At 43.5% G+C, this 25,100-nt stretch overlaps 1 protein-coding gene across 2 annotated transcripts in view; it reads left to right on the top strand.

Moving 5' to 3' along the window:
• The window catches only part of GRIK3 (glutamate ionotropic receptor kainate type subunit 3), a 1,124,179-nt gene that overhangs the window by 544,404 nt on the left and 554,675 nt on the right, over positions 1–25,100 (top strand). For both annotated transcript variants that reach the window (XM_069622638.1, XM_069622639.1), the window contains exon 3: positions 12,910–13,167. In XM_069622638.1, coding sequence (XP_069478739.1) covers positions 12,910–13,167 — 258 coding nt within the window. The remainder of the gene's footprint in view (positions 1–12,909; positions 13,168–25,100) is intronic.

The following is a 25,100-nucleotide window of genomic DNA, read 5'->3' as shown; positions in this document are numbered from 1 at the left end:
AAATATCCATTTAAAAACATGTTATGTACATGAGAATAATACAATAATATTGCGTCACCTCACCTAAATTCATTTCCTCTAAAGAAAACCTTAAGGCAGAACTATTCAAATATGCAAATACACTGTAGGCACAACAACAAATCACCTACAATACATCATAACAAAATACCCGCCACCTAAAAACTCCCATACGCATAATAGCGCAAAGGAAGGAAAAAAACACAACAAGCAATCAAACAGAGCGCACAAAAACACAAATAAAAACAGAAGAGAAGACAGCAATAAAGCGAGGTACAAAACTAGTTATTGCACCCTAACCCCTTATTACCCATGCGGATAGGGCAAACCTATCCTATTAAAAGTTGCACAATTCATTGGTAACAGCTGTTCTTCAATCAATGAAACAAGTCTAACAGTTGCTAAACTAATGGCATTCGAGGAGCCCTGCATGCATCTTAACCATACTAAATTGGCTTCAAAACTAGAGTAAGAAAAGAACACAGAATCCAAACAGCATAACCTTTGCTTAGCGAAAAATTCACAGTGCATAAAGAGATGTTCAAGAGTTTCATTTTCAAACTTATTCAGGCAAAATCGACAGTCATCCCACCTCGCCAAATCCCTATACCCAGCCCAAAACCGAATACGTGCTCCAGTGTGGATAAGATCCAAACGGAAATGCATATAAATCTGTCTAGCTCTTTTATCAGGAAAACATAGGATATAAGGCAACCTTGGAGTAATTGCATGTCTAAACATAGCATAGGTCGAAAAGGAGGAATAACCCCCGATCTTATCAGAGTTTTGTGCCCAAGAGTTGCGAAAGAAGCGAGTTTTAACTTTAATTGGGGTATTAGTCAAGTCCATCAGAGTCATATTGAGCGAAGTTAGAGTCTCCATTATTACTTCTTTCGCTTCTAAAACCGAAGCCGGGCAATTTTTAACCAACATTAACTGAAAATCCTCATAGAGTGAATTTGGGGGAGGCAAAAGGATTTTACAGAAAGCATTTACCTTCCTCCAAAGATATTTATCAGCTAGAGGATAGAGCCCCAACTCATGTAGAATGATGGAATTTGGTACATAGCCTGGTAACCCTAAAATTTTCTTCCAAATTTGTCCTTGGATCTGATTTAACAAAGGCCCCAGCTTCAACAAACATATATCGAGCGTATAAAGCAGAATGGGCTCTATTTTCATAGTGTAAAATTGGATAAGGGGCAAAAGAGAAAAACTGCAGTATTTAGCAAATTTTTTTCGCATTTGGCCCATAAGAGGGCTAAGCTTTGCGTTCAGCAAAGTCCGCCATCCACCAATTGAGTTCCCATTCGACAGGTGATAACCCAGGTAAATGATTGCGTCCTTCCTAAAGATAGGCTGCTGATTGATAGTAAAGGTAAATCTAGGCAATTTTTTTTTTGCCGTGAAAATCATAATACGTGATTTCACCGGGTTGACGGTCATGTTGTTCTGCAAGCAATATTCATAGAATGTGTTTAATTTGTTCTGAAGACCGAATGGCACTCTGTCGAATAGAATAATGTCATCAGCAAAAGCCAACCAATGCAGTCGCATAGAGCCCAATGTTACAGGAAATGCATTAATATCTTTCCAGAGATTCTCAATATCTGCGAGGTAAAGATTGAATAAAACCGCGGCTAGATTACAGCCCTGTTTGACCCCTATCCGCGTAGGAATATTGGCAGAGAGAAGCCCTTGGGCATTTATCCGAATCTGACATGAGGTGTTCATATGTAAAGCAGCAATTAGGGCCACCAAGGTGGCTGGGATGCCATAAGCCAGCATCTTATGCCAAAGGCGAGCTCGAAGGACATTATCGAAGGCACACGTGAGATCTACGGCTGCCATATAAATGGAGCCCTTTGATTCTCCATGCACAGATCTCCTAAGATGTGCTAAAATTGAGGCATTTAATTGAGTACCCATAGCCCTTCGAAATCCTACCTGAGCTTTGGACAAAATATTGAGGGCCCTTATATGAGTTTCTAAGTCAACCAAAAGAAGTCGTGTAACATTTTTTGCAGCTGTGTCAATCAGAGCAATGGGTCTAAAGTTCGCAGGATTGCTAAACACCCCCTTTTTATGTATGGGAATAATAATGGCTGATAGCCATGATGCCGGAATGATCCCAGTACGATAAATCGACTGATAACGTGGAAGTAAGTATCTGGCCCAAAAGTGGGGATCAGACTTAAACACACAAGGGGGCAACCCATCAGGGCCTGCTGCTTTAGATGGTTTCAGTTGCTCAATCGCCCATATAATATCATTTACTTCCCATGGACAGATTACCGGAAGGGTCAAGAGCACGGGAATGCTTTCTGAATCGATGTACCTAGCAGGTAGAGAAAATTTCAAACTAAAGAACCTCTCCCATTCTGGGCCTAAAATAACAGCCACCGTGCGAAGATCGACCTTTCTTGTTGGATTTCTTAAAATGGCCCATAAGTCCCGCACTTTTTTTTTACACAACAGACCAATCATATGTTGGTTGGCTAAAATAAGGGCTGCCCGACGCACCAGTATTAATTGGTGCTTGTAACGTGCCTCAATCATGTTTTTCTGACGATTGTATCCAAATGGACATATGACGCGCTTCCTTAAAAGCCGAAGATTGAAATTTCTTTGCTTTTTTAAGCACGCGACCTGGGAAGCATTGACCAGGGCAACCCCGATTTTAGCCTTCCCCAAGGGGTCTTTCGCAACACCTACCAAATGCATGTGGATCATTTTAGCATTTATTTCATTAATTTTGGTCTCATTCTCTATAGAAATCTTAGCGTCCGAGCTCAGTAGGATGTCCCTATTTACCAAAAATGTCACTTTCCTACACACGGCAGGGTGCCAGTTTACAGATATAATGTTTCTGTCACATACCACATACACCTTTGCCATTACAATGCAGCTATCCCAGGCAAAATAAATTTGGTCCAGCTTCACACTTAATGTTTCTCTCACATACCCTCCAGACCACCTCTCCGCACCCATCCACTACATGCACTACTCTAAGACACATTGCACAACACCTCTGCTATTAGAATGCAGCTATCACCCATGATAGAAATGTGGTCTAGCTGCACACAGAATGGTTCTACTCCTCTGGCATGCTCTCTGGACTCCCTCTCAGCACCCTTGCACTACATGCTCTTCTGTAAGACAAATTGCACATCGCCTCTGCCATTAGAATGCAACTATGCCCCATTAACAAATGTGGTCTATCTGCACACATGATGTTTCTCTTGCATATTCTCCAGACTATCTCTCCATACCCATCCACTGCATGCATTACTCGAAGACTCATTGCACCTCCCCTCTGCCATCAGAATGCAGCTATCCCCCATGATGAAAATTCGGGCTAGAAGCACACATAATGTTTCCCTAGCATACTGTCCAGACTACCGCTCTGCACCTATAAACTACATGCACTAGTTTAAGACACATTGCACAACACTGTTGCCATTAAGAATGCAACTATCCTCCACGATAAAAATGCAGTCCAGCTGCACACATAATGTTTCTCTTGCATATTCACCAGACTATCCCCCCCCATCCACTACATGCACTACTCCAAGACACATTGCACAGCACCTCTGCCATTAAAATGCAGCTATCCCCATGATAAAAAATTGCTCTCGCTTTAAACTTAATGTGTCTCTTGCATACTCTCCATGCCATCTCTGCACCAATTCACATGTCTGCTCAATATGGGTGACTATCAGGGAGCCGCTCTCTACCTTTGTATTGGCTAAACTGCACACATGCATTCTATAACTCTCTGACAAACTCCCCATACCTGAACTTCTGTCCCCAAGGGCAGTCAAACTACAGCGCATTGAGGCCATACCAATGGTAAAAGGTGCTATACAAATGACAATTACATTACATTACAGGAGGGCAGATATCAGTCAAATACCTTCTGAAAATGTCTTATGGTTTCAACAGCATCAAAGCAGGCTTCTCTGCCTCAACTGCTGTGTCACAACTATCCAGCGGCAAGTGGGCGGCAAGTGGGCATCGAGACAGGGTTGAACGGAAGGAAAGTTGCGGTCTCAAAGTTTCTACTTGAGCTGAGTGGATTGGTGGTTACCAGGTCAGGTTTGGCGGTCGATTGGAATGAGGAAGGTCGAGCTGGTACCAAGATGTGCCAGCGAGGCGGTGTGATGTGAAGGCTTGGGGAACACCACGGTCATATCTGTGGACTCACAGGAACGACAGTGAAGAAGCTGCCATTTCAAACAGTGACTCGAGCAAGGGAAGGCAGCAGTACTTTGCAGTGCAAGATGGGGCAACAACCCGCTTTTGCTGGCGTGGTGTTGTTGTGAATGAGGCTAAACAACAGACAGTAGTTCAGAGAACAGACACCAAAGATCAGCGTCCACTGGTCCACCTGGATTGCCCAGCATCAAGGCATGCTCAAATCACATTTTGGAGCCGGTCATCATCGACAACAGGTATTTTGGCTGTACTGGCTTTCAGGTGCTCTGAGTCTCACTCCAGGGTCTCGATGGCCAATGCCAGTCTGTTTCTCAGGCTCCCAAACATGGGGAAGGCAGGCACACACCTTCAGGTTACTTGCAACGTGGTGAAGTCCTAGACACAATATGGCTGGCAGAGAGGCAGTCTTAATGTTCATCAGCAGTGTTCACCCACAATCGTCCCTGGGGGTAGTCAGGTGCTAGCTCCTGCTTCTGCTTTTGGAACCTCCATCTTTACCCCACAACTGGAGATCTCTCAGCATGGCCCAATGAAATCATCAGCAGGGTTCAAGATGGGTCCAGTTGATTCAAAATAAGTGGTAGGAGACCCCTTCTTTTTTAGACAAATATCTGCAGGTGATTGGAGTAAAGCAAGCATGCTTTTGGGGTCCAATCCCTGTTCTTGAAAAGTCTGGACCTTGTCCTTATGGTATCACACCCAAAGTGCTTTGCTCCAGAGAAAGTGAAGGGGACAGGAAAGAGAACAAGAGGCAGAGAGAATCAAGATGGAAGAACCCTCCGAAAACTCTACAGATCCCTCTCTGGCTATCCTAGCTCCGCCCCCTCCCCTTCTCAATGGGATGCATTCTATCGAAATGCAGTACCCTGGTGTGAGGCCTGGCTTTCAGTGAATTGGTTTGCCTCTTGGTTTCTGCTCCCTGTCCAGCATCCTGTTGAGTGTCTGTCCTTGGTAAAAGGGAGTTAACTGCCCTTACAAAGGAACAGAGAGAAGCAAACCTGTAACGCTACAGTCCTGCTAGTGGACAGGAGTTGGCTTTGTCTGGGAAGAATACACAAAATCTTCAAAAGCTGACCTGGTCCCACAGGGCGGACACATATGCAAAATCTAATTGCATGTAGCTGGAATGATGAGGAGAATAACATCCACCATACCCTAACTCAGATATAGCTTATGTTTAAAGATTAATCTGCCAACAGGAGGCAGACCAATAATCATAGCCTTTTTTGGGAACCAGGGTGCATGTTTTATCTGCATTTCTCAGAGGTGTTGGACTTGCAGAAAGCTTCTCAAGAAGGAGATGCTGCATGATTGTACACTGCGTTGTGCACAGCATGCTTTGCTGCTGAAATTGCAACATCCATTGGAGAAATAATGCAGGAAGAAGAATAAACACCAACCAGCCCAGACTTTGGCAAGTAAATGGGGCATCTCAACCAACACTTGGTGAAATATGTTTAAGCAGTGCAGGTGCCCACAATTCAGGACCCTACAAAATCACATGTTTCCCTCTCCTCATCCATCCCTGGAATCCTCCTGCTCCTGTGAGGAGAACCTCCAATCTCCCTCCTTCCCGTTAAACCTTCTTCCACTTCCAGCATTTCAAGCTTACTGTGAGCATCACAAATGGCAGAGTTGTGAACCAGGTTATTGTGCTCAGCATGGGTCAGAACCAAACATGTGTTCCCTTGAGAGAACCAGACAGAACAATGGAACAAGTCCAAGTGAGTCCCAAAATGTTAACAAACAAAGGGTCAAACAATTTTACTCCTAAAAACGACAAACAAAACTTAGGGCCTCATTCTGAGATTGGAGGTAGCGATGGCGCTATTTGCGCCATGGCTGCCTCCAATACCGGGACCGGCACCGGTCTTGTTCAATGGGGACTTAACGGTGCAGTCCGACCCTGGCGGAACCGGTAAATCCCCATTGAACAAACCATTCCCCATTCCCATTGAGCCCCTATAGGGCTCAATGGGAATGGGGAGGGCGCTAATAATGGGCTCGCGACTTGCAAGCCCGTTATTAGAGCCCTGGTCCCTTAGTGGGACTCGTAAGGAACGTGTGGTCAGACCACACGTTCCTTACGGTCCCCGCCAAGGGACCTTGGAATAGGGCAGTAAGGGATTACCGGCACCGGTCTCCTTACCGGTGCCCGGTATCCCTTACCGTCCAAGTCGTAATGACCCACTAAGACACTGCTCAATACTAAAACAACATCACCATTACAACACTGCACTCAAGAGTAGATGACAAACAAACAGAGGAGAGCGTGTAAACTAATCTTGTCCATGAGCCCCTGCATTGGGACTTGCAGCACCAGAAGAAGCAAAGATTAAGGGTACCTGCATTGTACAGCATTACATCAGTATCAAACTAGAGCTGACCACGTGTGAACAATTTTAAACCACCAGGGCCTGTGGTGCTGCCTTTGGCACTTCTTCAAATTCTTTCAACTGCTGTTGCTGAATTCTAAGCCGCCTGAGTGTGCTCTCTCCGAATTGCATTCCTCGAATGCCGTCTTCAACCCACATCTCAGAAAGAAAATGGCAAAAAAGTCAGGAAATAGTGGCAAGATATTTGCCCATGAATTTTGCAGTGGCTTCAGATGTGTGTACTGATAATAATGTTCATTCTAAGTGTGTCCCATTTGTTCTGCAAACTATGGATGTGATCTCTGAGGATTATGCTTCCCCTGTTTCTACTGCAGAGGAGGCTTGTAACACTTGTGACCAACCTCCTGTTGATACATCTTCTAATCAGCTAGCTAGGGGCATGCCTACTGTTCAATGATCATTCCCCATGAAAGGGTCACTTTAGAATCAAGTAGATCTTAGAATTGTAACTGATGCTCCCTCTGTATTAGACTCCTGCCTATCTATGAAGATGGCATTATTAAACACACAATAGTTGGCATGTCATGCATGCCATGCAGAAGGACTTGCTAACTATATAGAGGAGTCGCAGGTTGACCTTTTTGCACTCACTGAGACCTGGCTTCTGGACTCTGGTACTCCTGCTGATGGATGAGGAGTGGGTCCCAGAGGTGGTGGAGTTGCTCTAATTTTCAGAGATCATTTTAAGATTCACAGTACAACTGTACTAGATCTGGTTCACTGTGAAATTATGTTGGTTAAAGTAAAAATAGATACAACAAACACCTTGAGTATTGTTATATTGTATAGGCCACCAAAGAAAATGGTAGGATTTGAAGAGCATCTCATGGACATCCTAGGCGCCTCATCCCATGTTCTTGTAGTAGGTGATTTAATCTCTGGCCCAATAATCCTTTGGATAGAGAGGCTATATATTTGTTGGCGCTCCTCGATGATGCAGGATGTACACAATGGAGGTCATTACGACCCAGGTGGTAACCATGGCGTTAGTAGCGCCATGGTTGCCGCCGGTATTTTACTGATTGCGCCATGGTGAATGGTGGAATTACCACCCCATTCCAAGGTTGGTGGGCGGTAATTCCCCATTCAACATTGGCCCTTCCCCATTCCCATTTTTTCCCCAATAGGGCTCAATGGAAATGGGGAAGGCGGTAGTTATGGTACGGCAAATTGCTGTACCGTAAATACCTCCAAGATCCCTTTGCGGGTCCAATCCTTAACGGCTGGTCAAAACCAGCCGTTAAGGTCGGGACCCGCAAAGGCACCTCGTAATTAGGCGGTAAGGGGTTAACAGCACCGCCACCTTTTACGGCGCCATTAACCCCTTACCGCCTGGGTCGTAATGAGGCCCAATATGTGAATACTCCCACACATATTGGAGGACATGGACATATTGGAGTGGGTAGTGACCAAAAATCTTAATATCTCTCCTTTTATGGTGGATATCTGTCCCTGGTTCCAACATTCATGTGTCTCCTTTATCTAATGCCCGCCTTGCTCTCTAACTGCCTGTCCTTCTGAGGCACCGGATCATGTAATGGTGAGAAATATCAGATAAGTAACGTCTGAGGCACTGTAATCCATAGTGCTTCCACAACTGGCTAGCCTATCGATTGACATGTCTCTAGAAAATCTCACAAAATATTTCAGAAACTTCACTAACAGTACGTTTGACTCTTTGGCACCTCCGCGCTCTGTTAAGCCAAACATGTCTAAAAATAATCATTGGCTCTCTGCCGAAAAAGTGGCATTCAGGAAGAGTAAACATGCAGCTGAACATAGCTGGAGGAAGACCTCTTGTATCTCATCTCTGGGAGTTTACAAATATGCTTGCAAAATAATAGAGAAAGGCTCTCTTTAAGGCCAAACAAGCAAACTATATTGCTTGAATTAGTACAGTGAGTTCAAGCTTGCGTGAACTTTTATCGGATCCTTCATAAACTGGAAGGTAAAACCATTAACTCTAGCTCTGTGATTGATGACAGTTGGTGTCAGAGTATCCAGGATATGATATGATATGGCATTTATAACGCGCCTATACACAAGTGTTTCAAGGCGTGACGAGGCAGGGGGGGGGCAAAGGGAGACAGACAACGATCCTACTAGGCCAGGTGTAATTCAGATTGCGCAAGTGCAGGGTGGAGGGGAAGGGAAAAGTGCAAGTGGGAAACGGAGAGGAGAAGTGCAGTACAGGTTAGTTAGAAACAAGATAAATAAGAAGGGCCAGCTGGTGGCAAGTGCAAGATAAGTGCAGACAAGTGCTGGGAGGGGGGCTGTAGGGATACAGAGACAGTCCCACAAGTGCAGGGGCTGCCAGGGAGGCAGTGCAGGGGAGAGTGGCAGGGCCACGGACCGGGATAGGTGAGTGGCCGCTTTTCAGATTCATTGCAGTTACAGTAATATTAACAGGGTAGAGAGGGAGAGAAAGCGGAGGCAAAGAGGAAGGTTTTGAGGTGCTACCAGAACCGGAGAGGGTTCTCCTCAAGTTTCAGAGAGGCAGGAAGGCTGTTCCAGAGGGAGGCCCCTGCTGCGGAGAGAGATCTACCCCCAACTCAGTGCTTGGAGAAGCGGCTGACCCTGAGGGAGTTGGAGGTGGATGAACGAAGAGCTTGAGAAGGAAGATATTTAGGAAGAGAGAGTTGAAGGTATTTTGGCCCGAGGCCCCAGAAGACCTTGTGGACAATGCAGAGGGTTTTGAACTCAATCCTCGAAGCCACTGGGAGTCAGTGTAGCGATGTCAGTCCTGGAGAGATACGGGCTCTGGATGAGCTTTCTCAAAGAGTGATGCAACATCCAGATGCTATTTGCGGGATGTGTTTAGCAACTAGGGATCAGGTGTCTGAACCTCAGGCTCAGCTTGTTCTAGGACAATCATAAGAGTCACTTTTATCTTTCTCATTTAAGGAGGCATCTGAAACTGAAATACCAACATTATTGAAGCCATAAAACCTGTCTCGTGCAAGGGTGATATCTTACCTGCCGCCATGTATAAGTAGTGTCATACTTTGTTTTTACCATGGGTGACAAAACTAATTTACATGTTGTTCCCTGAATCCCACCTCCCAAAATGTCTGTTGGGTGCCTGGATATCTCCTCTTTTAAAGAAGGGTAACTTATAGCCATCCCTAGCCACTAATTTCCGTCCCATAACTAATGTACCTTTTTTTGCTAAAAATGTTAGACAAAATTACATACCACCAAAACTGTACATTTGTTGAACAACATACACTACTGGGGCTAGGACAGTCTGGCTTTCGTTTAAATCATGGAATGGAAAAGGCTTTGTTAGACCTCAAGTCAAATATTCTTAAAATCACTCAGAAGGGTCAGACAGCAATTGTCCTGCTACTTGATCTATCGGACACTTTTGATTTAATTGACCATGAGCAGCTCATTGAGCGAATTATTAAAACAGGGCAAATCTCAGTGTTTTCAGTCCTTACTTGGCCACAGACATGCCAAGATTATTGAAAATGGCCATCAGTTCTCCTCTGTGCCTCTGAATTATGGTGTTCTGCAGGGGTCCTGACTTTCTCCCTTACGCTTCAATATTTACATTAAATCCCTCTGTGATCTCTTGTATAATCGGGGTGCCAAGCACACTACACAGATGACACCCAGATCCTCCGTGGACCTTCTGGAGTGTACTTGAAGGATGTAAGAAGAGTCAATCAGGTTTTATTGACAATCCAATACTGGGTGGTAAATAACTCTCTAGATCTAAATAACAGAAAAATTGAGTTGTTGATTATCGGAACCAGCACAAGGATAACGGAAATGGACCCACAATACAAACAGTTTACGATGGCTGGTATGGACATCTTATTAAAGCTGTCCAAAACGCTGGGAGTCTATTTTGACTCCCACCTAACTTTGAATAAGCAGGTTGCACACCTGAGGTCTTCATGTTCATATGTGGCCAGACTGCTGTGGCAGATTCGACCATACTTATCCATTGAGAACAGGGCAATGCTGGCATCTGCCACTATCAACACAAAACCTGACTGTGGTAACAGTCTGCTGGTTGGTACCTTAGAGTACAAGATGAAGAAATTACAAACAGAGCAGAATGGAGCGGTCCGAGCAGTCTGTGGGCTTGGGAAGCCATCACATATGTCCAAGGATCGGCAGAGTTTACATTGGTTACTCATAGAGCAGAGAGTACAGTAAAAATCAAACTCTCTTGTCTTTAAGTGTCTCTCTGCTGATGCCCCTGTGTATCTCTGGTCTCTCATTAATGGGCACCCATAAAGCAAATTTTGCAATCAAACAAGGAGGCATATTGGATCTGTCCACGTTTCCAACTAAAGAAATATGGATGCACTTGTTTTGATGCTTGGGCCCCTGTGCTGTGGAATGCCCTGCCTCTGTCAATAAGGTTGACTCCTTCACTGCCCTTATTTAAAAAGAGTATGAAGACGTTCTTCTTTGATAAAGGTAAAGAGTGAGGATATTGGGTCTGGGAGATTGGGTCTCTATGAGTAGGAGCCTTTCTGTGTCTTGTCGTCTGCCTTGTCAGCGCTCTGAGGCCCTTGGGTGTGTGGTGCTATATAAAAAATGTATAGATAGATAGGTAGTCAGATAGATAGTTGAATAGATATATAGAGCTACCACTCCAAACTGACTCCATACCAGCTCACTGACTGCAGCTGAATGACTTGCTGCCTCCAAATCTGGTTCAACCAGGAAAGACAGCAAACCGAAGACTGGTTCGGCACAGTTGAACCGCCAAGTACTGAGACAGGTACTGTTGGGACCCCCCAGTTTCCTGAGTCCACATTTGGAAGCCAAGTGATTGATAAACCCCCATTTGAACCGATTTAAAAAAGAAATTTTTTGGTGAAGTTGCCCATGATTTCTTGCCTTTAACCCCTGCTACATTAACCAGAGTTCTTGCATCAGCCCCATTCTGCATATGCTGTGTAAGGTTGGGTTTTGCAGTGCTATTATTGGCAGGTATTATTGCATGTGGTATATCTAATTACAATATTTAGATTTCTACAGAACCTTGAATGGACATTCTCTTATTTTGGTCTGTTACGCTATTGGTGTTTGGGTTCCTACTGTTATCACATTTAACACCTCTCCGTGAGTAGAGCCTGCCCGCGGCCCATGTTATCACAAAAGGCGAAGGAGGTACATATCTTGATTCTGCATAGTTTCAACTCTCTGATTGGAATCACTGTTCATTTGTGGCAGTGTGAAGACGGAGTGGGTGTGGTTTAGACACTATTCATCCTTGAACTCCTGCAGAGCATAAGTCATTTTGTCACAACACCTGGCAGAACAGCTTTTGCCCACAGAGACAGAGACATAAAGTGGCACAAACAGAGAAAGAGAGCAGTGAGAGGGAGAATGGTATCATTAGGGTATGCCCTGGGTGCAGCTGCTATTTTATAGGTATTAGCATAATTGACCTACAAGCATTCGGCTTAAAACATTTGATTGAATTTTGTTGACCTTTTCTTCAGTCAAATTTAATTAAATATATATGGGGTGGGTACGGGTATAGATTAGGTTGAGGGAAAGTGGGGGGGCTTGGGTGGGGTCTCCCCCTGCATTTTACACCAAACAAAGGTCAAAATAATGTGATCAAATGTCATTAGGTCAACTGTTTTAGGTCAAATCGACCCAGACCAGTTTATATACTTCACTGTGCACATCTTTATATGTTATGGTCAATAGCAAGGTCACAGGGATTGCATTCCTTAATATGGCCGGGTAGAGTCAGTTTCCTTCATGGTAGGGGAGACTGGAGGACAGTGGACCATGCTCACATCATCTATGATGCAGGATTACCTCTGGAAGCAGGCGCTGTAGCCTGGTGATGGCTGATTGGTTGAGCAGGAGATGGTCCTGATTATTCTTTCATTGGAATATCTAGGCAGCATAAGTGGCCGGCTGTTTAGGCCACTATAATGCTGCTGCTGGATTTGTAAGAATTACCCTGCAAAGCAAATGTTAATGCTTGTGCCAAAGAAGCCGTACTCTCCAGCCGTTGAAGATGTTGGTATGTGGAGTTGGGAAACTTCAGCTGTTCCCAAGCTGTCAGATCTCTTGCCTCTGGTTTGGGTATAGGGGCTGCTGGTGATTTTGGAAGGGGCCTTGGAAGGTATTTCTGTCTCTGCTCAGTTACAGGAGGCCAGTGGACCAGAAGGCTGGATCTGTGCTCTGTGTTAGGCATCACACCATTGAAATGCATGACATTACTGCTACCGCTTCTTTCTTACTGTGATTGCTCTCTGATCAGTGCATTTTCTGATTCTTTTCCCCACAGCCTGTGACCAGTTGGCCCTCGGCGTGGTTGCAATATTTGGCCCTTCCCATAGCTCTTCGTCCAATGCTGTGCAATCCATTTGTAACGCCGTGGAGGTCCCCCATATCCAAGTCCGATGGAAGCACCATCCTCTGGATAACAGGGACTCCTTCTATGTCAATTTGCACCCCGATTATGCTTCCCTCAGTCACGCCATCCTGGACCTCGTGCAGTTCTTGAGGTGGAAGTCGGCCACTGTTGTGTACGATGACAGCACGGGTAGGTGCATATTCTCATTCTACGATTATGCTGCTCCTATGATATTTTCACTCCCAAACCTGTCAAGAAGTACTGTTCAAAATGTGACCATTCAGACAATATAAATGATGTATTTGTGTCCACCTCCAGGCCTCGAGGGCCGGGTTCCTGGCGGTTTTTAAGGATATCCCTCATTAGTATTCATGAGGAAAAATGTGCATACATTTAGGATCATTGCATGCAAATGCATCTCATGAATATTAATGAGGAGTATCCTGAAAACCCGACATGGATCCGGCCCGTGAGGCCTGGAGTTGGACAACCCTGAAAAAACATGTGTTTTAGTAGGAAGCTCTCACAATATTTTCTTGTAAGTGTAACCATTGACCGTTGATCAGTTCCACCTCCAATAAAGAGTCTAAAGTTATGGCTTGAGTCAGACAATAGCTATTGTTTCAAGGCTCTCACAGGTGTTGGTAAATGTACATTTCCTTCGCTCTGGGATCATGATTCCATGTGTTTCTGTATCCAGTCATGCTGAACCCTGCTTCAGTGTAGGTTCATTTTTGGTACACGTTACAGTTCAGGCATCAGCAAGATTAGAAAGTATCTGCCTGGCTGTTTGGTGAATCCATAAAATCAGCTGTGACAGCAGCCATGTCTTTCATTGTGTTCCCATATCTTGGGGAACATTGGCCTCCTTGACTTAAAAAACACATGTCTTTTTTCTGGAGTGGTTTCAATCATTAACTAATAATAATAATAATAATAATAATAATAATAATATAGAATATAAGAATGCTTGGAATTAATTTGGGTCTGTGGAACCCCCATAGAGCTGTCTGCTAAGGGATTCAAACTAAGCCTTGGAAGGCTCTGTTCACCCCATTTGTGGTCCTAATCAGTTCAAACCATTTCCACCATTAGTTCAAAACAACTTGAATCATTTAGCCTCTATAAAAGGCCTTATATCATACAATAGAATAATGTTTACTAAAGCCAAAATAATTACCAAATGAATTCAAAGCAAATGAATTTAAACAGGAAAATCTGCCACACATTTGTTCTGGTTGAGCCAACAAACACGTGCTCTCATTTGTTTGTAACTTGTTGTATTTAAATTTGTATTTATTTGAAAAACCGCAATGTCAATTTCAAACAGACATGACTTACAAAAACATATGTAGAGAAGGCGGAGGGTGCCTATACCATAGCAAAAAAATTAGAACAAGTACCAAGTCAGTTTATGAGAGTGTAATAAAGTGGGACATATACCAGGGACAAAATAAATCAAACAGAAAGATAACATATATAGGAAAACAGCTGACTTATAAAGGTAACACTAACCTAAGGGGATAAGTGTTTCAAGCTAAAGAGGAGTGCTATATAAATAAACAACATTACATTATTGGGCGCCAGTAGAGGCAGTGGTGGGATCAGGTAAGAGAGATGGGGAAGAGGGCAGGGTGAGCTACCTCTTTAGCAAGTAAGTGAGGTTCAAGCCAAGCTTTGAAGACATCCACAGTTGGGCTGGCTTTGATTGTTATGGGCAGTGGGTGCCAGTCGAGCAGAGTGAGAATTGCGATACAGTGGAAGCGAGAGGAGGAACAGGGAAGGTATGGGATCGTGAGGTTGAATGGAGAGGTGTATTGGAGTGAATGAGATAGTGAGTAAACTGAGGTACATTCTGACAGGAACTGAGGAGCAAAACCATTGATGGATTTGTAGACTAGGAGAAGGAACTTGAAAAGAGTGCTGTTGTGCATGGAGAGCCAACCAGCATGTTAGGTAGAAGTGGGGCCGGATCTGGGTAGGATATAGGGAGAGAGCGGGTAGTAAAGTTGAGTACTTTGTCTACAGGGAGAAAAGAGTAGATAAGAAGGCCAAGGAGATGTCTTGATCAGTAGTCAAATTTGCTGAGCTCGAGTCGCTTTGTAGAGGTGGATGGTAGGAAAATTATACATTTTCTGAATGTTGAGGGGGTTAATTCGAGCAGAAAAGGCAGTCGTAGTGATGAAGTGTTGCAGTCGTACATCGCTATCAAAGTAGACACTAAGATTATGAGCCTTGGGTGAAGGAACGCAAAGGTCAGGCAGAAAGGAAATAGGAGAGGGGTAGGTAGGGATGGCATTAGAAGCCAGGAGAAAGATTACTTCAATTTCTGAAGCATTCAACATGAGGCAGAGGATAGCCATCCAGGGAGGTATTGCAGAGAGACCATTTGTAATCCATTCCGTGAAGAGTGGGGCAAAGGAGGGAAATTAAACACATATCCGCTAATACCTGCTCTGGGCGTGTCAGCCAATCAAGCTGATCAGAAGAAGAACCTTATTGACTGATGAAAGCCCACATTTGAGTAGTCTGGGATTTGCGCACACCCTTAGTGTAGGCTCTACCTCTGCCCACTTTCTCTGTTTTCCCTGATCAATGCACCCCTAAACAAGAAAAAGAAAGCTAATTGGATGCCGCGACTTCATGAACTCCTACTTGATACCATGTTCGCTTCTCCGTTGCAACACACCCAGAGTTGTAGTTCTTTTCCCGGACCCTAATGAAAACAGACTAGGAGTATCCAGGTGTAGTAAGGGAGACGTAAACATAACATCAGGTGCATTGTATTAATTTATTTTTAACACCCATCATTTTCCCTCCTGTGTTCTTTTAGTGATGAAAACCTGACAGGCGGCCTCTCCTGCAGGTAACTGCAACACGCATGCATTATTGGTTGTGGTAGCCCTGCTGCCAGATTCTTGCAGCCTTATTCAGGCTACTTAAAGATTGTGATCACTCACACAAGCTGATTGGGCCTGAATCCCCTGTGAAAATAGGTCTGAAGTTCAGACAAGGCGGTTCGCCTATTGTGTTCTTGAATTCCCATGAAGGTAGTAGAGTTGCCAATGACGTTCCATCAAGTGCAGGACTCTGACCCCTGTCGAGAAATACCTTCCCGTGTCACATCTTGCAGTGCCTTCCATTAAAGACTGATAGATTCTTCAAGTCTTGCGGATGAATTGGTCATTTAAAGTGGTGCTCTTTAATTAAAATTGCCAGTTGAGCAACTGCATTTTTGATGCCTTCCTGATGACCCGTCATTAACAAAATGCAACCATTCATGACATCCCTATCTACAAGACTTCTTACTGGCATTAATAACGTTGTGTAGACCTGGGTGGAAGCGTGTTTATTTTTATTTTAGACCAAGGGTACTGCTATAGTTGTTGAGTCAAGGTTGCCATGCCAATTGCATCTTTTGCACCACTCTATGGAGAAGCACATTTCAAACACTCTTATTTGTCTTCTGTTTGAAGTGGCAGACAGGATATAACTTTCCTGGCAACTCTTCTTCTTTGTCCAATTATGACCAACAAAGGCTGGGCTCAGGTCTCGCGGGCTGTTCAGTAGCCATTAGGCTAGCATCATCATTAGAGCGCCCACAATGGATGCTCTCAGTCTCTCCGTCTTTGCTTGGCCTTTTCTCGTCTCGTAAACTGTGTCTTTTTGAGTGGTGTTGAGGGTGTCATGGGTAGTGTTCATTCTCAGAATATTTCCAAATGCAAGACAACATTGAGCGCATGTTATTAATCTAGAGGTTTTATGGAGGGTCCAGGTCTTTCCATTGCTTATTTCACCGCTGCATGTCTTTGCATAAGTGCACTTACATTGGCGCACGTGCTTCATGTATTCCTTTGCAAATACAGGGCAAATCATCATGCACTCATTAGAAGGTTGGAGGTAACCATACCGCAATCCGGGCCCGGGTTCCTCCAATGAGGAATTACCGGGCCATCGCAACATTGGCGGACCCGGAAATTCCCCGTCCGAGGAACCCGGACCCGGGCCATCCCCATTCCCATTCGGGCCGCCATAGGGCTCAATGGGAATGGGGATGGAGCTAACAACGGGCCTGTTAATGACAGGCCCGTTGTTAGCTCTCTGGTCCCGTCGCGCGACCCGGTAAGGATGCCTGGTTTTTCCAGGCGCCCATTGCGGGTCCCGCAAGGAGACCTTGTAATAGGGCGGAACGGGTTTACCGGCACCGGCACCTTTACCGGTGCCGGAAAACCCATTCTGCCAACCTTATAGTGAGGGCCACTGTCCTATTTTTCAATCTATGCCACTTACACTTTATCCCAAAACACTGCGCAAAAGGTATGTCTTTCGTTTGGAGCACTTATATCAGTGCACTTCTTTTATTTTTCTTTCAAAAGTGGGGACAGACCCTAAGCAACCCTTCCATTTTTAGTGTTAGCTATAAGTTGGCACTTTAGCAACACTTATAGGGTGAAACTAACACATTAGAGTACATCTTGGGAGAGATGGCATATGAGGAACGGCACTATCCGTGAAGGTGTTGTTTGTTTATTTACCCACTCATTGACTGACCATGGGAATATTATTCCACATGGTCATGCCCAACCCACTTTCTGAACTCTTCTCACTCAAAATACACCCTACTAGGACAATTTGAACTAATTTTATCAAGCTTTAAAATCAAACTTTGCCCTCAAAGTGCATGCCAGTTTATTTATTTATTATTATTATTTTTTTTCCTCAAAGCAGTCTTCTGAGAGCCAGTGGTTTAAATGGTGATGTGCACATGCTATTGGTATAATAAAAATGTCTTAACCATGTATGCATTTAACTACTTGATTTATAAGCACTGTGTGGTCCTTCATTGAAGTCCTGTTAAAAACAACCATAAGCAAATCAAACAGTTGTGGCTTGTGCATAGGTATTCGATAGGCATTTGCCAGGCACTGCTAACATATGACCAGGTTTGTGCAGCATTATCAAGCTGCTACCATTAGTAGTCAATCAGTATCATTACGCAATGCATGAAAATACCCTTCCTGTATCTACACAAAAGCCAACATTCTTGGCATTGCCAATGCTTGTTTAATCTATGCCTCATTTCCCTTTATTACCGCTACACTGCTTCCCCCACAAAGGGAGCAACACCAAAGCAAATGGACCGAAGGAAGTGTGTCAGCGGAAAGCCATGTGAGTGGAAAAGCAGCAGTAGAGATGCGTGCCACCTCATGGCTTTCCAACGCAAGATATTCTGACTTTTCCAAAAGGAAGCAAATCTCTCTGTCTGTGGCACACCCTTTGCACAGCTTGCCTGATCTTCCCCGTGTTTTAGAAGCCTCATGTTCTGATATACAATGAGCTTCTGATAAGCCTCGTTTCCATAGGCTATACCTTTTTTTGGAACTAAACGTTATTCATGAAAAAGCCACCTTTGTACTTCATTTTTCAGAAAACAGAAATTACCTTTTGTTATGAAATCCTGGGTAGGTATTCATTTCCTACTCAGTGCATTTGTGCTCCCGAAATATTTGCTGTTCCCACCATTTACTCACCTGATGTCCCCAAGCAGGACACCAGTCCCATCATGTTGCTATTTTGGCCCATTGTGCTTCCTTGTTGACACAATCATTTTAATGCACTTTTGAAATGTGCCTTGTTTAAACTCTCGATTGTTCCCTTCTGTAGCTGACAACTAAGTGATGGCCTGCCATGGTTGCATTCTGTATAATACCCTGCGAAAAACAAAACTTCGATCATATGGTGCATTAAATGTTTAATTGTGTGTATGTTGGGTTCTCCAATTACACAGCTGACTGTTAAATTACATCTGCTCAGATCACTAAGTACTACTTTAGGACTGGTTGACCTCCTTCCTCTCCGACCGACCTTCTCAGGTACGACTGGGCTCTTTTTTCTCCCCCAGGACACTCTCCACATGTCGCGTCCCTCAGGGGTCTATCCTCTCGCTGTGGCTATTCAACATCTATCTTGCCCCTCTGGCTCATTTGATATTCGCCTTCTCTCCTCATTTCCAGTGTTATGCAGATGACAGACAGCTCTTCTTCAAGCATCCCTCCACTTCCTCCTCTTCTTCCTCTCTCATTCCTCTCTGCCTTAATGCCAGTAAGATGGAGATCCTTCTCATTGGGACCCCTGCTTCCACCTTACCACCTAATCTCTCGCCACCCTTCATGGGCCACCTCTCCTCATCGTCTTGTGATGAAAAAAACCTTTGTGTCATCTTCGACTCCTCTCTCTCCTTTTCTCCTCACATCGCTGACCTTGTCAAGAAAGCCCACTATCAGCTGTGCCACCTCTGAGGCGTTCTCCCTTTCCTCACCTTCCCCCTGAAATTCATTGTCTCCAGAGCTCTGGTCCTCTCTAGCCCGGACTACTGCAACTGACTCTTCCTCAATCTGCCTAAATCCTCTCTTTGCCCCCTTCAACTAATCCAGAATAGGACTGCAAGACTTATCCTTGGCGTCAAGCACAGGGACCTCATCTCTCCAGCCCTAAAATTTCTCCACTGGCTCCCGGTTGTTGCATAATCACGTTCAAGGCCCTCTGCATCATCCACAAGTCTTTCTAGAGCCTGGTGCCCCACTGCCTCCAAATCTCTCTCTATAAATACCTCACTGCTAGAGCTCTTCAGTTTTCTAGCTCCAGCTACAGATCAGATGCTTTTTCAAACCAGAAAATGGGGGAGGGGGTAGATCTCTCTCGTCCGCAAGAGCCTCCCTCTGGAATGGGCTACCTGCCCCTCTCAGGATTGAGCCGGATCTACTTAAGTTCTTGAAGCTTCTCAAGACCCTCCTTTTCTCTTCTTCATTCCCTCTCTCCCCTCCCCTGCTAATGTCCCCTTCTGCTGCATTTTGGCACTTCTGAGTCATATAGGGCAACAGGCCCTCCTTACCCAGTCTACCCCAGCAGTTTGTTCTTCCCTGATAAAACCTGCACTTGCTCTACCGGGCTCCCTCCCCCTGTACTAGCGCCTGGCGGGTCCTACACACCTACTGAGCCCAATCGAGCCTGGGCCTCGAACCTAGCATGCAGACCCTCATTCCGCACTCCCCCTCCCCGCCCCAGCATTTGCATGCTCTCCACTTTTTCCTTCCAATCTTAGCATTAACACATTACGCTCTGACCGGCACTCCCCTCTCCTCCCCATTGCCCTGCACTTCTTGTTCCTGCACTTGCACGATCCGAATGACACAAGGTCTGGTAGGACCGTTTTTGTTGGTTTTTTTTGTTGGTGTTATTCTTCATCCCAGCCAACCATTTGCTGTATAGTCGCATTATAAATATCCACTAAATAAATGAATACTTGCATTTTTCTGGAATCTGTTATGACTTATTAGTGCCATCACAGGGCCCTTGTACACGTCTCGAAGCTTCCACCTTTTGTGTTTCACTGAATACATGTAAGACTTGGTTCTGGGCTGATGAGTGCTGGTTGCACAAAAGCAGCTCTGCTTTGGGAAGCAGTTGAAGTACTAGGTGAACAAAAGGGAGGCAGAAAGGAAAGAAAATGGATACGGCACGTGACATGGGAAAGCATTCGCACTAGAGCAGATACAGCTAAAACAAAGACTAATTGCATGCAAACCTGAAACTGACGCAGAATACAAAAGGAACAGGCAGAGAAAGGAAAGAGAATCAGAAAGACAAACAGAACATAGAGAAACAATTAAACAGGGAAAGAAAATACAGAGACGGAAATAAAGAATAGAGTAGAAACAAAGGAAAACTACAATTCAATAAAGTGCATGGTGTCAGAAAAGTAAAAGTAGAAAAGGGGGGGGAGAGTAAAAGCAGAAAATAAAAAAAGTTACAAAATTAAAATGACGACAGCAGGGATTGGGAATGGTGGTGGCAGCCTCTTATGATCAGGAATAAAATGCTACGTAAACGTTATCAGAGGTTTATAGAGGTAGCCAGGTTGTGCAAATCCTCAGTAACTTGTAGTGTCCTTATAGTCTACCGGCTGCAATATTTTCTCCAATGCACCATGATGTCCAAAGTTGTGTAATGAAAACATCATACATGGGACTGTAATATTGTGTTACAGTATACCTGTGGCATCACACTGTTCCTGCATCGCTCCCATGCAGAGCCTGCCTCTGCGCCTGTCGCTGGTTAATGTCCACGCACTGTGCATTTGTACTGGAGAAGGCAGGTGTGGGGCAAGGGTTTATCTAAAATAGAGAAGTTCGAAAGGAAAAGAGATTGGAGAAAGAGTTTAAAGGCTAGGGGATAATCTGGACTACGCTGAGGACACGAAAAAGGGCTGTGCAAAGATTGGAGCAAATGACCAACACCAAAAGAAAAGACAGAAGGAGACAGAATGGAGAAAACGAGATTAAAAGGGAGACACAATATTGAAAAGGGAAATATTACATGTTTTTAACGTTTTTATTTTATTGTGCATGCTGTATTAAAACCTTTCACAAATAGCATTATCGAACTAATCATACAATGTTAATTTACAAAAGAAAATACGAGATTACAAAGTATCATATTGAAAATCAACATCTAACACCTTATGTACCAAATTGATCACTGTTATAATTAGAGATGTTTTGTTGCCATTTAAAATTCTTAACCAGAAATCATGCTGTTGAAGAGAGCATTCATTATAGACAAAGTTATTTTAAACATTGTGAGTGTATTACAATTTAAACTGTAAAATCCACAAATTCATGATTCAAGGTTTGAACCTCGGCACAACACAATCTGCAACGTCTTTGTCTGGGAGCCTTCTGCCTATAACCAATGGTCTCTGTGGTTGGATATAGAGTTACCTAAGGTACAGAAAAGCCAACATCCATTTCCTATTTAGGAACTCCATTAAATATTGGTGTAGTGTTTTCCAAGCTTTTTCAATGACCTTGATATATGAGAACAGTTTATGTTTACGAGCAGCATTATGCGCTTGTGAGCAGTCTAAAAGCTCTAACTTCCTCTTTACCCCAATGGGATGCATGTAACGGTCCGAAGCAGATGCATTTACTGTCTCTAAAATAAGTTCACACTCTTGTTTCCAGGAATTCAGCGCAGAGTGCACAAGACTGAACAGATCTTAGAATAATGAATTCATTGGGTGGATCTAAAATATTTCCTAAAGAGGCAATTTCTTCCAGTTTATTATACACTGGATAGAGGAAAGGCCAAATACAAATATGTGGAATATCACAGGAACAGAATTGTGGAGTTTGAGTATTCTTTTACAACAAATATATTCACCTTTGACCCAATCAATTTTAAGATTAGATGGATGTACTTCCACACCATATGTCATTTTGGGTATCACTTGCAGACTGTAAACACTTTTCACCTATTTCCATTATTCTACCCTTCCCATGCCAGCGCTGTTTGAAAAACATTGACAAGAAAATTGTTTCTTACGCTTCTGTATAATCATGATCTTAGATTTCGCTGTATTGATGCCTAATCTATTCAATTGCATATACACTTCCAGGGCACACAAACTATGCTGTAAGCCTATTGGGGTTTGTTCCATGATTACCAGATATCTGTATTGCCTAATACTGGAAATAGAAAACCTGTTAAACAGTGTGAAAGTGCATTACAGGGTGGAGTTTAGATCGGATGTGTAGATGTAGGATTGGGCCGGAGCCAAAACACAGCTTTTTCGCAGACCACCTTGGGTGGAAATCGGGCTGGATAGCCCACCATATGCACTAAGTCGCACTTGCACCTGTGAGTTTAAGTGTAGATCTCTAAGGAAAGCAATTAGGTGAGGAGCGCATTGACATTTTGCTCATTTTCCACAAAGGTGTTCACTACTAACTCAGTCAAAAACTGAAGTTAGGTCAATAAATGCTAAAGAAAATGGGATGTCCCAATCTATAAACTTCATTTTACAAAAGAACTAAAATGAGAACATTAAGGGAACCGCCCAACTTCTTCCTAAACCCTGATCGGGCCTTATCCAGGATTACACTCTCCACCATCCACTGGATTAATTCTTCAAAAATAATGGCAGAAAAGACTTTGCTGAAAGGATCCAGCAGAGCAATGGGCCGGTAATTCCATGGATTAAGTCTGTCTCCCTTTTTATACAGAGGAATATGATGCAAACATTTCCATGAATGGGGTAGTTAGCCACGGAAGACAATTGCATCAAATACATATTGTATAATCCTACTTCATGCCTCCAGGCCACCTTTCAAAATGACATTAGGAATGTCATCAGGAGCCAGAGTTTTGGATGATTTGGACCTTTAGATTATTGAAGTGATGTTGTCTATCGAAAATGTTAAGCCTTCATAGCATGTAAATGTACCCATTCTGTGTCTGTAGACAAAGTTACTGGTGCATATAATTCTGCAAAATATTTACGCCAGTAAGCTTTGGCTACTGGGATTCTACCTGTAATAAATCTTTTTTGTTCATAATCTCCCAGAAACGTGGGTATTGTTTAGGCATAGAGCCCCTTACATTCTTTCTGCATCTTTTTGTAGTAGGAGATGTTTATAGGATTTTAGACAGTTCTTGAAACGTTGTTGTATTAGTTTACAAGATGCTTTGAAGCCTAGCTGTTCATTTCTTTCCTACAAACCTAAGCTGTCTGTGCATTTCAACTTTCCTCCTATGTTCCTTGGCATCAACAACATGTTTGTTTATGGTAAAGCCCTGAGGTAAAGGGGATTTGCTTCTGAAAGGGCATTCAAGTATAAAGTTGTTAATATTTTCAATGATAGAATTTAGAGACAGATTGCTATCATTGTAAGAGGAGGAAAGGGTGGGCCCACAAGTACTCACATGCTGGTTGACCATCTGAATATTTGACTAGGTCCATTTAATTTGGTTCCTTGCATTGTTGACGCAGATGGCTCCCTTGGGATGGCACGTAGGCCAACTCTGCATATTTAAATCAACTAATAGTTTTAGAGAAGCATGTTGACTAAGAGTGGTATCAATCGACAAATGCGAACATTTGCTGAACAGTGGCTTTGAAATAAAGATATAATCTAAAGTCGAATAAGAGAGACCTCTTCTCCAAGTCGGCTGATTATCGGGATTGCTGCTGATGTTGCCATTTCATTTGACTAAACCCCTGAGGCGCATCACCTGCATCAGAGCCTTTCCTCTAATCAGTTAGGGCATTTTATTTTCATTGTCAAATGCAATTTTGCAGGAAGACTCCCCCTCTATACAAATACACTTGAAGTCATCACCTATGAAAATGTTGCTGGAACAATTTTTTTGGACCAGCTATCGAAAATGTTAGAGAGTGAGACACTTTAAGTGGATTCAAATAAGAGGAGATTAACAGGAATTTACTTGGAAAATCATTGATGTCATGTTTACTAGAAGGTTTTATAGCCTTCAAGGGGAGGCCATGTGGTCTGACGAGGGGAGTCGTCAGACCACATGAAAGGCTCGAAGAATGAATCGTTCCTTATAGCCACAAGGAAGCCTCCATACTGGTGACCCATAAGCCCTTTCAGTGCTACATTAAGATAAACAGTATAAACAACCAACAGAGGCTTATCTTGAAGCCATTTCTCCTGTGAGAACATCATTTCAAAAGACTTCAAAACAATGTCCGGGTCTGACCTTGTAAACAGATGGTTAAAACTGTGCATGTTCCACAATAAAATCCTGGACTACTGCGTCTTCATTGATCACTTAGAGCCCCCACCCCTGTTTTCAGAGTTTACTACAGTTTATGGCACCCAAGACCAATCCGTTTTAGTATACTTATCAATCGTTATGGCGTGTTTGCCCAGAGAAGAACGGATTTTCATTGAAGAAATAGTCCTAGATTCCAGGATTCCTTTGTTCTCTCAGCTGACCTTTGGAGTTTACCCGAAACATTAAAAACATCATAACCAAGTGAAATGAAAGATTCCAGAGGATGGATTTAAGAATGGAATTAGAGAATAAATTAACATGTATTATGTCAGTTTGTAGTTGATTTGAATGAATATTTCTTAGAACCGGTATTTCATGGAACAAATGTAATATAGCTTGGCAATTTAAAAGAACTGTCTGATCATACTTAAACATACCCTCAATTGCTAGAACATTCCCACCCCCTCTGCCAGAACATGTTAGATGCTTTGTATCATCAAAGCGTCGTCCATGATTCATATCTTCTATAGAATGACTAAGCC

Source organism: Ambystoma mexicanum, chromosome 11, assembly GCF_040938575.1.
Source record: "Ambystoma mexicanum isolate Mex_15411 chromosome 11, UKY_AmexF1_1, whole genome shotgun sequence".
Lineage (NCBI taxonomy): Eukaryota > Metazoa > Chordata > Amphibia > Caudata > Ambystomatidae > Ambystoma > Ambystoma mexicanum.
Note: the sequence above shows the minus strand (reverse complement) of the source record. Positions and strands in the feature narration are given on the sequence as shown.